The sequence below is a fragment of the Peromyscus leucopus genome, chromosome 14 (genome assembly GCF_004664715.2).
Source record: "Peromyscus leucopus breed LL Stock chromosome 14, UCI_PerLeu_2.1, whole genome shotgun sequence".
Taxonomy (NCBI): domain Eukaryota; kingdom Metazoa; phylum Chordata; class Mammalia; order Rodentia; family Cricetidae; genus Peromyscus; species Peromyscus leucopus.
The window spans coordinates 87084761-87099708 of record NC_051075.1 but is presented as its reverse complement, the minus strand read 5'-3'; the positions used below and the strand labels follow the sequence as shown (position 1 = coordinate 87099708).

Here is a 14948-nt window from a genome sequence, read left to right as displayed (position 1 = left end):
TTGCTCCTATCCATAATGAATGGAATAAAAGCTATCGCTAGAACATAAATTCTACCTAAAATACATCTCTGAGTTGAAATCTTTGAAATACCCTCTTAAGCAAAAATGAATACTGAAGAGGTAGCAATTACTTTTCAGAATGGACTACATGTTTTAAATAAGAGACATCTGAATGTGCTTTAGTGTATGGACAGCACTGTGGCTGAGTCAGGTATTACAGGCTGACTCCTGTAATCCTGGTAAGTAGGAGAAAGGCTTTGGAGGGAGGCTTGCTGTGAGTTTAAGCCCTGTGTAGACCACACAGTGAGATACAGGCCAGCTTGGGTTACAAGGTGAAACCTTGTCTCCTTTGTCAGTGAGAGAGGACAGCAGATTATAACTTATTTTATAATACTGATATGCAAAATGATAGTAAATTGAGCTTAGGCACACCTGAATCCCCAGTACTCGGGAAACTGAGGCAAGAGAATTAACTGAGGTCAAGCATTAAAGCCTAGTATGGGAAAAAGTAGGAGATAATTTCATTTTGTTGAAATTATGCCATAAATAAAAACGCAAGCATTTAGATAGGCATGCTTTTACATGACACTTAATTTTTTCAGAGACTGCAATGGCTGTTACCAATATTATTGCTTACTATTTGTGTCATACAAGAGAACCCCATGTAGTTTCCACACAGCAAAACCAAACAAAACCAAAGTTTTGATGTTTAGCCTCTTTGGAAAGTGTGGCCATGTGACTATGTTCTGTACAAATAGACAAGAGTAGAGGTGCTATTTTGAACTCCAAAATCTCTTCTTAAGATGTGAAGACTACCCTCATTCTACCTTTATTTATTGGGACTTATATTTGACTGATGTAGCATGAGAGGTCGATCTGAATTGCAAACACAAGAGCTGTAGTCTAGTGAAGAAATGGAAGAGTGGAGAGCTAGGTGGAACTTAGGCTGAATAATCCAAGCAAAATACACTTGTGCATTAAAAATATGTACATTGGGGCTGGTGAGATGATTCTGCAGGTAAAGACACTTACTGCTAAGCCTGACGACCTAAATATCCAAAACCCACACAATAGAAGGAGAAAACCAACTTCTAAAGGTTGTCTTCTGACCTCTGAACATGCACTGTGGCACAGCTACAGCCAAACACACATACACACACACACACACACACACACACACACAAATAATAATAAAATAATAATAATGATGATGATAATGTAATGAATGAGGGAGTAATAGACGGAGGAATGAGAGCTTAGGGGAGCTGGAGGTTCGAGCTGGAACATGAACAGAGTGGGAGAACAAGAAAATAGATACCATGATAAATGAAGGTACCATGGGAACAGGGAGAAGCAGAGTGCTAGGGAGGTTCCCAGGAATCCACAAAGAAGACTCCACCATAGACTACTGGCAATGGTTGAGAGTGTGCCTGAGCTGGCCTAGTCTGGTGATTGGATGGCTGAATACCCTAAGTGTCATCATAGACTCCTCATCCAGTGACTGATAGAAGCAGATGCAGAGATCCACAGCCAGGTCCCAGGCAGAGCTCTAGGAATCCAATCGATGAGAGAGAGGAGGGTTCTATGAGCAAGAGATAATAGGAAAAAAGTACAGAGACAACTAGCTAAACTAGTGGAAACACATGAACTGTGGACCAATAACTTAGCTTGAACTGTTGGGGGGGGGCAGGCAGTGGGATCCGGACCTGTCAGTAGTGTATGAGCTAGCTTTTTGGAGCATAGTACCTACGATGAGACACTTTATGCAGCCTTGTTGCAGGGAGGAGGGACTTGGACCTACCTCAACTGAATGTACCAGGTTCTGCTGACTCCCACAGGAGGAGGTGGGAATGTGGAGTGGGTTGAGGGGAAAGCTGGGTGGTGGGAGGAGGGAGGACAGGGGAATCTGCGGTTGGTTTATAAAATGAATAGAAAAATCTCTTAATTAAAAAAAAAGGAAAAAATGAAAATTTTTAAGTAAATAAAAATATTTATGTTGTGGTTTTCACAAACCCTATGCTAACCTTTTCTAGCACATTATATTTGCTAGTGAAGTATTAATCACTGCAGGTAATCTGCTTTCTAGATGATGTTATAGGGTTATACTATTGTCCAGATATGTCACCATATTATTACTCTTTTACAATAGTTCTAGATGTGTTATAGGCTAAAATCTTCTTACTCACATAGATCATATGTTTCTTAAGATATGGGGCTTTATAATACTCTTTTATTAGCACATCAATGATTACTTCAAGGAGAGATACACTGAAGGCTTTAAATACTATCAATATCTTTTACCAAACTGTCACCTTGAAAAAAGATGTAAGAGTTACCTATTGAAAATGAAGAATGACATTTCACTATTCTACCAATGCAGTTTAATAACTACCTCATGCTTAAAAAAGCACACTTCATAAAATGTGTTTATTCTTTAAAATTATATAGATAAAGAGCTATAGACAACAAAGGAATGCTGGGAGTGGGAAAGGTGGTCTTCCCCAAGGAAGAGCAAACCAACTGATTATCAGCACCAAATGGTCAACTCTGAAGTTATACGCATACAGAAAACATTATATGGATGTAGAAGCTTACATTTAGGAATACATTTATACTGTGTTCATGTAGTAACAATTATTGAAAAAAAGAGACCATGAATTTGAAGGAAGTGGTGTATGGGAGGGTTTGGAGGGAGGAAAGGGAAGGGAGAAATGTTGTAATTATATTATCTCAAAACTAAAACAAATAAGAAGTTAAAGCTATGTCAAAATAAAATTATTACTTGGTGAATATGATGTTCAAAAACATAAGAATTTTCTAGATATCAACCCAATACTGTTAGAACCTACATTTAATAGGAGTGTAATTTGAAGGAAAACCCATAACTTTACTGAATCACCATAACCTCTAACTGCGTTCTAAGTATTACACCAACGGACACATTTGGCCTTCCCTGCTCATCTAAGAAATGTCTCTTTGCAACAGAGACTATTATAGAAAAACAAAACTGATCAAAATGCAGAGTTGTGGAGCCCAGTACCAACTACATCTACAACACAACCCCTGTACCTAAGGCTCAGGGACCATTGTGAAGAATGGGTAAAAGATCATGAGAGCCAAAGGATCAGGGAGTTTGATGTGAGGTTGTTGCGTATCCTGGGAGTGTCAGAAGCCACGCCCATAAGGTCTCATTAATATGACTGCCTAAGCATGGGCTTAACAAGGATGATGCAAATAGACGTGCTAACATAGACAGGAGAAAGCCCAGGAAGCCTCAACCCTACACAAAGAACTATAGACAACTATGAAATGCTGAGAGGAGGAGAAACAGTCTTAGCCAGGAAAGAGCACGCCAATTGGTTATCCAATACCAAATGGTCAGCCCTGTAAACAGACACATTGAAGTGGCATTATACAGAGTATGTTGTATTTATGTATTTAGGAATGTATTGTGTATTCCTAATTTATAGAGATATAGATAGCCATAGATAGCTATCAACTAGTAATGAAAAAGGAGGCATGAATTTAAACAGGAGCAAAGAGAGATATAAAGAAGGATTTGAATGGAGGAAACTTAAGAGTGAAATTATGTAATTATATTATACTCTCAAAAAATTAAAAGAAATAATTTTAAAATGTATTTATTCTTTACAATTATACAGAAATAAGATTATTATTTAATTTCATGAATATGTCATTCAAAAAAACCATAAAAACTTTCTGGGAACCAATCCAACACTAACTAAAACAATATTTAGTAGGGTCCTTAGGAGTCTTCCTCTTCGTATGCTGTAACTAGAACATAGGTGATAAGCATCATCCCCTTTCCATAGCTGCCTACACAATCCATGCAGAGTAACTACCCTATTAAACATGGGGGAACAAAATAATGGACAGATTAAAGTCTGAAGGGTGTGTGGAAAATCCTTACATACAATAGTAAGTACTTGATAATATTAGTTACTAGGGAAGAGGAATAGAAGGGTTAGTAGGCTGTTAGGAAACATGCTACCTAAGAAACGCCTGTTAAACATCTATTGTGTATAGTAAGTAGTAAGTGAATTTCTATCTACAACATTCAAACATACACTATTTGGGATAATGCTTACAAAAAGAATCTTATCTCTGACTGATTACAGACATAGAGCTCTATACAATGCCCATACATTATCATTGAGTTATTAATATTGATTATCATGTAATTTGACTTTATTAGTTCCTTTACTAATCATTTCAATATGACATAATAGACAAATTTAACTACAAAAGAATCTCTGAACCTTCTTATGCTTTCCAAAAAAAATCACTGTCTTTCAGATCTAAAATACATACAGTAGTATCCCAAGACTAATGTATATGGTTATACAAGTTAGGCTTTGGGCCCAGAAAGAATTCTACTCACAGAAACTATAGACATCTCTGTATTAAATAAGAAAAGAGGGCCAGGGAAGAAATAGGGATTGTAGGATATGGTTGAGTGGAAACTACATGTGTTGCAAAGAGTGACATCCATACTCACATCCAGCAGTAAGACACAGCATAATCAAGCCTGCTAGTTCCCCAAGGATAGTTAGCAATTTATATTCCATAGTGAAAACATTGATTTCAAGTGCTTGCAATCCATATTAGTGGTATTTTCTGTTACATAATCACATTGACTCCAATAATGAGAGTTTCATCTCTTCAGTTTGTTCATATAATTTTTAAAGCATTATCAGGAATCTTCTTATTTAGTAGTTGTGAAGATAATGCATTTACATGATCTATTACTAGTCTTAAAGAAATATAGCTAACATTTTCCCATTATTCATGACATTTACACTGTACTTTCTTCATTGCAACAATTAATTGCATTGCTATTTCTAAAAAGAGAATTGGGGAAATTTGACAGGTAGTTATCTGAACAAACATGAAAACATAGCACTTATCTAAAATAGCAAGAACTATCTCTAAACATATCCTTGGGCCTACAACTCAATGATAGAGTGCTTACCTAGCATGCCTGAGGCCCTGGGTTCAATACCCAATAATGCAAAAAAAATCACAAACTAGAATAATATATAAAGCTACTATAAAAATATATTAATCTAAAGACTTCTTCAAATAATCTTAGTAGGAGGAGACATACTCTATACTCTTGGATGGAATATCAAACTTTTCAAGGGCAATGATCTTGAAGAAGATTTATAACTTCCAGTAGTTACCAGAGATGTAGAAGAATAGGAGCAGTGAGATGTAGAGAATGTTGATAAGTGGTATTGAGTCAAAGTTAAGTAGGAACAGGAAGTCCTGGTGTGCTATTGCACAGCGGGGTGACCACAGACCAAAGCAATGTACCTGTATGTCACACTCACTAAAAGAAAGCCTTTGGATGTTTTAACCATAAACAAATGATAAGTGACAAACTTGTTTTAAATGCTATACAATACATATGTATACTAAAACAGTTTTGTGTCAATTAAAAAATAAATTTAATTTAAATAAAAATTATAAATGCTAAGCAATTATTCTCATAGTCTTAGCTTGTTTTAAGTAACAAGATAATTTATTTTAAAGGACTAAGTATCTATCCTGTCATCCTCAAAAAAAAAGAAGACAAAGTAAACTGGCTGTTCTAGATGTTAGGACAAAGTGGAAAATTGTGGTGGTTGAAAGCAAGTCATGAGAAGAAATGAGATAGGAAGAGAAGCTCAAATCATCAGCAATCAGAGAAGAAGCCAGTTTTCACTGTTCATCTAAGGAAAGGGTGAAGCACTGAGTATTTAAAACATTGGGTAAACGAACTTGTATACAGTGCCAGATGGGGACTAACAGACTGGAATAGACAGGCTTGAGAACCATGGAGCAGTGCTCAGCTTAAATGATTGCATGTGCCAGTCCTTGAACCCAGTTCTTTGTTTGTTTACTGGCACACAGTTCAAGGAGCAGACATGTCGGGGGTTTAGGGAAATAAGAACCAGGGATGAGAAGAAGAGCTGTGAAACACTGTCTTCTGAACATGGCATGATTGTTGTACCCACAAACTCACAGAAGCAGTGGCTACTTGCATGAGACCTTCTCAAGACGGGGCCCATTAATGGTCTATCACAGAGGAGAAAAAGGCACATGAGGCCCCATTTCTTTCTGAGAGCTATAGACTTTAATATTTACCAAGGATAAGGAGTCCTATGCCTCTCATCTGTGCAGCCACTAGTAAGTAACCCTTGCTCCTGTAATTAACTCCCACCCAGGCTCATGAAGGCAACCGTAACTAAATACAGTGGGTACACACACAATAAAAACAGATGAATGAAAAGAAGAGATTCTGTGAATTGGGAAAGTAAATAAGAGGTTAACTAGGGGACAATATGATAAAATAACATGAAACATATGTATGACACTGTCAAAGTGTAGTTTAAATAAAAATAAATTAGTTGAATGTTGAGACCAAGGCATTTTTAAAGCATTATTATTTTATAAGATAGAATAGAACAGAATGGGATGATTTGCAGTAAAGGCAGGTAAAGTTCAATTAATTTTTTAAAAATTTTAATAAATGTGTATAATAACCAAGTTTTGTGATAAATTTTGTTACTGTGGGTTATGACAAAAAAAACTGAAGGCGGCCGGACGTGGTGGCGCACGCCTTTAATCCCAGCACTCGGGAGGCAGAGCCAGGCGGATCTCTGTGAGTTCGAGGCCAGCCTGGGCTACCAAGTGAGCTCCAGGAAAGGTGCAAAGCTACACAGAGAAACCCTGTCTCAAAAAACCCAAAAAAAAAAAAAAAAAAAAAAAAAAAAACTGAAGGCATGTCCTTAGAGAAACCTTTACACACATACACTCTAAGAAAAAAAAGGATGAAAAGTTACTCATGCTTCTTTGTAGCACACAGAAATTGGATATAATAGACTGTCCATAAACAAAGACCAGTTTTAAAAGAGAAATTTTGCATGAGACTTCCCACCACAGACTCAACTGTGGTTGCAAATGCGGTAGCAGAAATGGAACTAACATGAAAGGAACATTCACAGAAGTCTAGTTATGCACAATGACACACCCAGACCCTTAAACATCATGCTGTCTGGAAACAGCAAGAAGAAAAATTGTAGGTAGTTTAAAAAATTAATAATTCAGATACAAAAAATGAGCCCATGTGGTTTATAATGGCACATAAAGGTCCATTGTATCCTAAATAGACTAATTTACTCAATTCTCTCTTTTCAGAGATGATGCAGAGGAGAAACAATGTATTTCATTTTGCAAAATCTGTCTATGGGGCCAGACACACATCTATAGACAGGCAGCATACAATATGAGACCTTGAACATTTAAGTCCTAGTGTAATATTCAGGGTACCTACCTGACCTTTCTTTCCCTCCTGCCTAATTACTGATTCTGCACTATGCAGTTTCTTACAAACTCATTGAGCATGTATTACATAACCCCTGAAAAAATGCTCAAATGCAACCTGGCCCACTCATCCTCTAGATAACCCACTCATTTCTTATGACTCAGTTCTAATGTCCTGCATTCTAGCTGATTGAGTACATTCCCGTCACAACTACTGCCCCCAGGTATCATTAACTTTTCCAAGGTCCTCTAGAGTAAGACTATGTCTTTCAAAGTTCCTGCTTTTACACCATCTGATCCTAATTATTGCAAGACTTGTCCATGATGCCTTGTTTCTTCACCCTTCCATACTACTTAAAATCTGAAGCATGCATTAGTTGAGGAGCAGAGCCAAAAATTAAAATTGGGACCTAATACTTACTGATTATCAAGAGCATCAAGATGGCAGCAATTAAGCATAGAGTCCTCTGAGAATGGGAAAGTCTTTGAGTACATTGTTACACATCTGAGACACTCACCCTGATATCTGGCTCTGGGTTTTTTATTAAAAGACCATCTAAGATTTGAACAACATACTCCAAAGTAGCATCTTTTGATAACTTCTAGTAAACAAATGTGATCCCAAATAACCAACACGACCTAAATGGTCTGATTTACAATAACTTATACTTGCTTCTAAAACCAGTCTCCTGTCACCTACCCTTGCCTCATCAGGACTCTCTAGAGACAATGGCTTCCTTTCAGTTGATAAATAGTACTATGGTCTTCACGCTCATGTTTGTAACACTCTTGTGCACACTATTCTCCAATTCAGCTTCTTCTTTACCGTGTGGCAGCTTGAATGTTTATGCTTACTGGTCCTCCAGTGAGACAGATGGTGTATAGTTTGCTACGTATTAATATTCTCACATCACCCAAATTGTGTGTATGTAGATCAGAGGTTAACCTCATCATCATGCCTCAAGAGCTACCATCTTACTTTTGAGACAGGGTCTGTATAATAGACCAGCTGGCCACTGAACCCCGGACATCTGCCTACCCTTGTCTCTCCAGTCAAGAGATCATAAACACATGCCACCATTCCTGGGTTTTTTTGTGTGTGGCTTCTGGATGCCAAACATAGTCCTGGTGATTGCAAGGCAAGTATTTTAATTACTGAAGCTATTTCCTCAGTCCATAGAAGCACTCTTCCTTTCTTCAAAGAATGCATCACTATTTACAGCCTCTCTGTCAATTTCTTAAAAATTTTTTCCTACTCATCCAACTTGACTAATGTTTATAACAATAAGACCTTTCACATTGCCTGGCACAACAGGGATACTTGAAGAATTATTGAAGGAAGAATAAACTTCTCAAACATAGTGGAGTATCTGCCACTTTGTAAAATAAAGTAAATGTTTAATGAGATGCCTGATGGCAAAATTAAATTCTGGACTAAATGGAATTCTGAGGACAATTCTAACTAATAAATATCCATTTAAAGAAACATTTTTAAATTTTATAAACAAAATGAGTTTATTGAAAATAAGAGTTGTCAATACCATCTCCATTTTGAAGTAGGATTTTTAAGTGGCTTCTAACTAAAAGTTCTAGTCATTTATAGACTACAAGTTCTAGACCCATATATAATTATGTCACAGAGTTCTGATTAACCAAAAACATCTGATGAAGAGATTTGGTGCTATGAGATCTTCATCTAGGGAAATGTATGGGGTACACTTGTCCATGGGGCTTTTTTGTAGCAACTTCCCAAAATTAATACCCGTTCTCATATAACTGTATCTGTGTAGCAAATACCACCATTCTAGTTATCTTCTCACACATCATTTCTATTTACCATCTGGACTCTTATAAGACTATTTTATGTGACCCTCTTTTCTCTTTAATTTTTTTTTAGATAGGCTGTCATGCAGCCGGGGTGTCCTCAGTCTCACTGTGTAGCTGAGGGTGACCTTGCATGTCTCATCATCCTTCCTCTATCTCTAGAGTGCTAGGATAACAGGTGTGTGCTAACAATGTCCATCTTGATTGGTGCTGATGACTTCATGTATGTTAAGCAAGCATTCTACTAACTGAATCACGTTCTCAAAATTTCCAAAGTAGTGAAATCAGACAAAAACATACTTGAAGAATTTATTATCCTTAGGCAAGGATGGCACCTAGTTTTATTTTGCTTTAATTTGTTTTAATGTCATGCTAATACCATGTACTCTAATGTTACAGGTTCATGAGTCTGACAAAATAATAAGTAAAATGTTACATGGGGAGAATGTCCAATTGTTCTAGATGATCAAGTTTTTAAATTTCACAAAATTCTCTAAGAAAACTGCACTCAAATGCTTGAAAGTCTTGCTAAGTACATTACCGAAAGTTTTAAACAGCATGTATATTGAAAGAATGTTCAAAACAGAATCCAGACCCATACTTACTACACTCAGACAATAACGTTCATAATGGTGCCAGTGTGGTACAGGTGCCCTGCATTTGAACCAAAGAAACTTAAAAATTCAACAAAATGTGCTGAAATAATCATATTCATTCCACTGAAGAAAACAGAATGGAGGAGAGGAGAGGGAGGGGAGGGGAGGGGAAGAGGGGAAGAGGGGAAGAGGGGAAGGGAGGAGAAGAGGGGAGGGAGGGGAGGGGAGGGAAGAGGGAGGGGAGAGGAGAGGAGAGGAGAGGAGAGGAGAAAGAAGGAAGATAATGCTGTCAGATCTGACGACTAGGATCACGTTCAAACACATTCCCAAAGCCTACCTTCTGGGTCTAAAGGCTGTTTAATAGGAGACCATTCTTTTTCTTCACGGCAAAATGACTTGTAATCAGGACAGCAATCAGAGTTTCCCCTTTCACAGAAGCTATCACAGTAACACAATGCATTGGCTTCATAGAACTGAGTAACACAGGCATCATCTCTGTCTTCACAACAGCCAAAGTGTCTACAGTATTGCCCTTGGAAAATGGCCCTTTTGTGCCGAGTACCTTCAAAAATGGTGTGATTTCTAGTGAAATATGGTCCTGGATCCACTTCTCTTTTTGAAAAAGAATGAGTCTCTGCACAGATTTCTGCCATCAGATAGGAGAAGATTAAAATCTTATATCTGGTCCACATTCTCTGGACGTAGGTTCAGCTTCCTCTTTCAGCTATCTCCGATTCCAGTCTTGAGGGTTTTTCCTTAAAGCCTGATCTCTAATCATCAGCCTGGACCTTGAAACTGATTCTTTACTCGAGCCTCTTATAGTTAAACATTAATAAAAACCTTCAGTGTTTGCACGAGATAATACAAGTGTTACAAATGGACTTATAATTTATCTAAAGTCAAATATGTGTATTTCCTACAATGTTACAAAACTTATATGATCATCAAAAAAGTCTATCTAAAATCTTAAGTATAAATGATAAATGGAATATATCACTTGTCCCTCAGAAAAATCTAGGTTTCTACATCTAAGAGAACCCCTAGTATATGTATGTCCCAAAGTATGATTATAAAACACTGGCAACATGCAGAAAATTCAAAAGTCAAAATTACAATTCCCGATTTTACCTACTTGCATGGTGACTAAATCCAAACTCTCCCAGTGTCACCTGCTAAATCTGTCCCACCGACAGCAGCTCCTGTGAATCACACACTCATGCACGGGCTTCATTTCCCATCTGCACTTCATTTACCTACCACAAGCATCTTAATTTTTAGGCTTGCCAAAGCCCTATTCAGCAAGAATATTCTGAGTTTGACCTTACTTCTCCCCACCTAAGTCTCTACCTAGCATCAATGAGAAACCGTCCGTTCTGGAAAGCATTTTTAGCCAAGAAAAGTCAGGTCTGCCTGCTAAGCAGCTGTGGGGGAAGGAGCTGTAGGGGACACTCAGAGGTCGAGATGTCTGGTAGTCTGTGAAGCTATGGGTTTACAATGGGTCTTGCCAGGCTGTATTTATTCATTAACTACAGTAACTGCCTTTGGGTGTGGGATAAATAACCAGCAGGTAATGATTCAGCAAGAGTGGCTAGGTGGACTATTGAAAAAGATCTGCCTTAACAGTCAAAAACCTGGACTTCTGTCCCCAAGCAATTTATTGGTCTTATGGCCTGGGGATCATTGTTTACTTATATATCTCTCAATTATTTCCCTATAAAACAAGGGTTCTTCTTCTCTGTGGCTATTTCATAACTTAGACCCTTCATCAATATATTCCCTGACCTTGATCTGCCCTTCATTCTCCTCATTCTCTTCCTCATGCTGTCACTTCCTTTAAGTAGTCAACTCTCAGGGTAAAAACAAGTGTAATTCTGTCTGTACATTTAAAAAATCCATTCACTGATAAGAACAGATACTACACTTGATCTTAGCCAAAAGGCCGAGAAGTGACACAGAGAAACACTGTCTCGAAAAACAAACAAACAAACAAACAAACAAATAAATAAATAAATAAATAAATAAATAAAATAAAAGATTGTTCACCATCTGGGTATCACTGTCCTATCTCGTGCCCTACTTCCTGCCCAGTAGCTGATGATTCCACCTTTTTGTCTTGTGCTGAGTTACTAAACTTCCCTACCATGTATGAAGTCCTTGGTACTATCACTGGAAACCAGTTAACCAGGTGTGGCGACACTCAGAACTCAAGAGATGGAGGCTCTTGCATCAGGAGTTCAAGGCCATCATGAGCTATATAGTGAGTCTGGGAGAGATGAGAACATGCCTCATAAAAAGAAGGAGGAGGAGGAGGAGGAGGAGGAGGAGAAGGAGGAGGAGGAGGAGGAGGAGGGACAAGTCCCACTTCTACCACAGAACTGAAGTTTAGAATGAGAAATGAAGTCTCTCAATGTTTCTCATCTTTTCACTCACTAATTCTAAATCTCAGTATTTCTTCAGCATACCCATTTCATACCCTTTGTACATATACCTACATACAGTCTCTTTGCATACATAACACACACACACACACACACACACACACACACAACTCAGTCCAAGGCAGATAATGTGATAGCTTTATTTTTTTATATTGAAGGACCTCCATATTTTTTGCACTTCTACCAACAGCATAAAATTTCCCTTTTCTCCATATCAACATAAATATTTGCTAATTTTTGTGTTTTTGATCATAGCTGTCCTAAAAGATATGAGTTGACCACTGCCTTAGTTACGATTTCTATTGCTGTGCAAAGACACCATGACCATGGCAACTCCTATAAAGAAAACATTTAATTGGGATGGCTCACTTACAGTTTCAGATGTTCAATCCATTATCATCATGGTGGGGAGCATGGTAGCAGGCAGGCAGATGTGTTATTGGAGAAATAGCTGAGAATCCTATATCTTGCAGGCAACAGGAAATTAACTGAGACACTGGGCAGTATCCTAAGCATAGGAAACTTCAAAGACTATCCCCACAGTGACACACTTCTTCCAACAGGGCCATACCTACTCCAATGAAGCCACACCTGCTAATAGTGCCACTCCCTATGAGATTATGAGGGCCAATTACATTCAAACTGCCACAACTACTCATGGTTTCACTTTTTATTTACATAATAATTAATAACTTTAAATATGTTTTCTGTATTTATTGGTCATTTATGTGTATTCTTTCAGGAAACATTTATTTATGTCTCTTCTATTTATTTTCCTTTTTGTTTTAACAAAAGATTAAATTGTTTCTCCCATAATATTTAATCCATGAATGAAATTTTTATTAATGGGTTTCATTATGACAGATGCATATATGAATATCATGTGCTTGGTTTATCTTTATGCTCCATCTCCCTTCTACATTCATGCTTTGCATATATATTTTAATCTGTATCCTACATATGAGTGAAAACATAGAATATGCTCTTAAAATGTTTACCTAGACCAATGTTGTGGAGATTTTCAGAAGCAGATCTTAAGCAATGCACTAAATCTTTGGCCTGTATGTACCATGTTCTGCTGGCATGTGTCCAGGTTCTTTCTGGGACCCATATCAATACATACCATATTCCCTGGGAAGCTCTGTCATGAACAGAATGGAAAGAATTGTCCTAACACACTTGCTTATGGTATTTTATTAACGACCTCAATTTATCAGTGTCTAGTAAGTCATCTACTACTGATAATATCTTAGTTTATTTAATATATTACCTCTAAATTAATGCTTTAAATTTTGTGAGAGGAACTAACTCCGTGCTGAAAATTTCATATGTGATACATGTTTGACTATGGTTTGATTCCCTTAAGCCAGTAGTTTTCAGCAGAAGGTAATGATTTCATTCATAAAAGTTAGGCAGTGTTTGGGAACATTTTCATTGTCCCAGCTGTGGAGAGGCTTCTGCCTTTATTTTGTGGGCAGTGGATAGGACAATGGTAAGCATCCTGGAGCAGACAGAATCTGAAGCATGCTTATTTTCACTCTGGACTCTGTGAAGTTCCAGCAGATAGACCTCCAACAAGTGGCCTCTTGGTGAAAGTAACTAATGAAATGGCATGTATATCCAAGGGGAAGCACCTGTCCTTATCTGGAATTGATAGGGCTTTTTCAATGTGGGGCAAAGGGTATGAGACAGACAGAGTGACAGAACGGAAAGATGGACCTGCCAAAATAACAGACCTGAGTGGCTTATACTCTATCAGTACTGATTTATCAGGTAAAAATTTTCAATTTTCAGTAAGGGAAGCTAAGTAATGTGAACACACCTCTGCCCATTCTGGGCTTCACCTGTATCTTGATAAGAGATCCCAGAGAATGGCTCAGGAGCTGGTGAAAACTGGTTGGACTGGAAAGACAGGTAGAGACTTGCAAGTGAAGGGGTCTTTCCTCACACATCCAGTCATCAACTAAACATTGAGGCTGCCGGTTTCTCCTCCACAGAGTTAACTCAATTTTTTAGAATGAAGAATTTCAGTAAAATTAAAGAAAACACGTGTATGCTAGTGTGTGATTGCATATGATTTTTGAAAGTGTCTTTGATGATAGGAGTCATAGCCATCATTCATATTTTAGTTTTTATCAATCATATTTACTTTTAAAAGCTAAGAATCAAGTGACTGAGCAAAGCAACACAAAATGTTTGATATCAAGCTCAGAGAACATCCTCCTGCTCTATCTGTTCTTCCACCTAAACATTCACCTGAGACTCTTGTCTAAAGACAGGCCTCCATCCATTACATCAGAAAAACATGTTCCGTATCTTTTTCCAAGCAAGTGATCTTTGAGGAGAAAAGAATATGATGGAGGATAATGAGGTTTCTCTAATTGGTTGTGTGTTGTAAAAATGTCCAAGTGATGAAAGAATATTCACCTGCAGAACTATAGCCATTAATGCAGATTCAGTATCTAATTATACAATGCTGGTAAAAATAGAAAAATATTAAAAACTTCATAGACCCATAAGATGGAAAAAAGGATCTTGTAGTACAATTTGGGATACTGGCTGAGGTCTGAGCTTTTATTATTCTTATCCTTAGCCGCCTCACATCTCATTGTAGTTAGATAGATACTTTGGGTACCACTTTCCTCTTGTTTTTTCAACATCTTTTTTCCCCATGTATGCGGCAGCACAGAGCACATGGTATGTTGATTTGTGAAACAGTATATTTAGACAACTCGGTTGTCAACACAGAAATTTCTATTAG

At 37.6% G+C, this 14948-nt stretch overlaps 1 protein-coding gene and 1 pseudogene across 2 annotated transcripts in view; both read right to left on the bottom strand.

Annotated features, from left to right (window-relative positions):
• Positions 1 to 10548, bottom strand: part of Tinag (tubulointerstitial nephritis antigen) — a 110070-nt gene extending 99522 nt beyond the window's left edge. The window contains exon 1 of one of the 2 annotated variants that reach the window (XM_028864907.2): positions 10087 to 10548. In XM_028864907.2, coding sequence (XP_028720740.1) covers positions 10087 to 10441 — 355 coding nt within the window. In that variant the 5' untranslated portion in view covers positions 10442 to 10548. The remainder of the gene's footprint in view (positions 1 to 10086) is intronic. The other variant, XM_028864916.2, reaches the window with a different exon arrangement.
• Positions 10549 to 11584: 1036 nt separating this feature from the next.
• Positions 11585 to 11700, bottom strand: LOC114692026 (annotated as a pseudogene).
• Positions 11701 to 14948: the final 3248 nt, after the last annotated feature.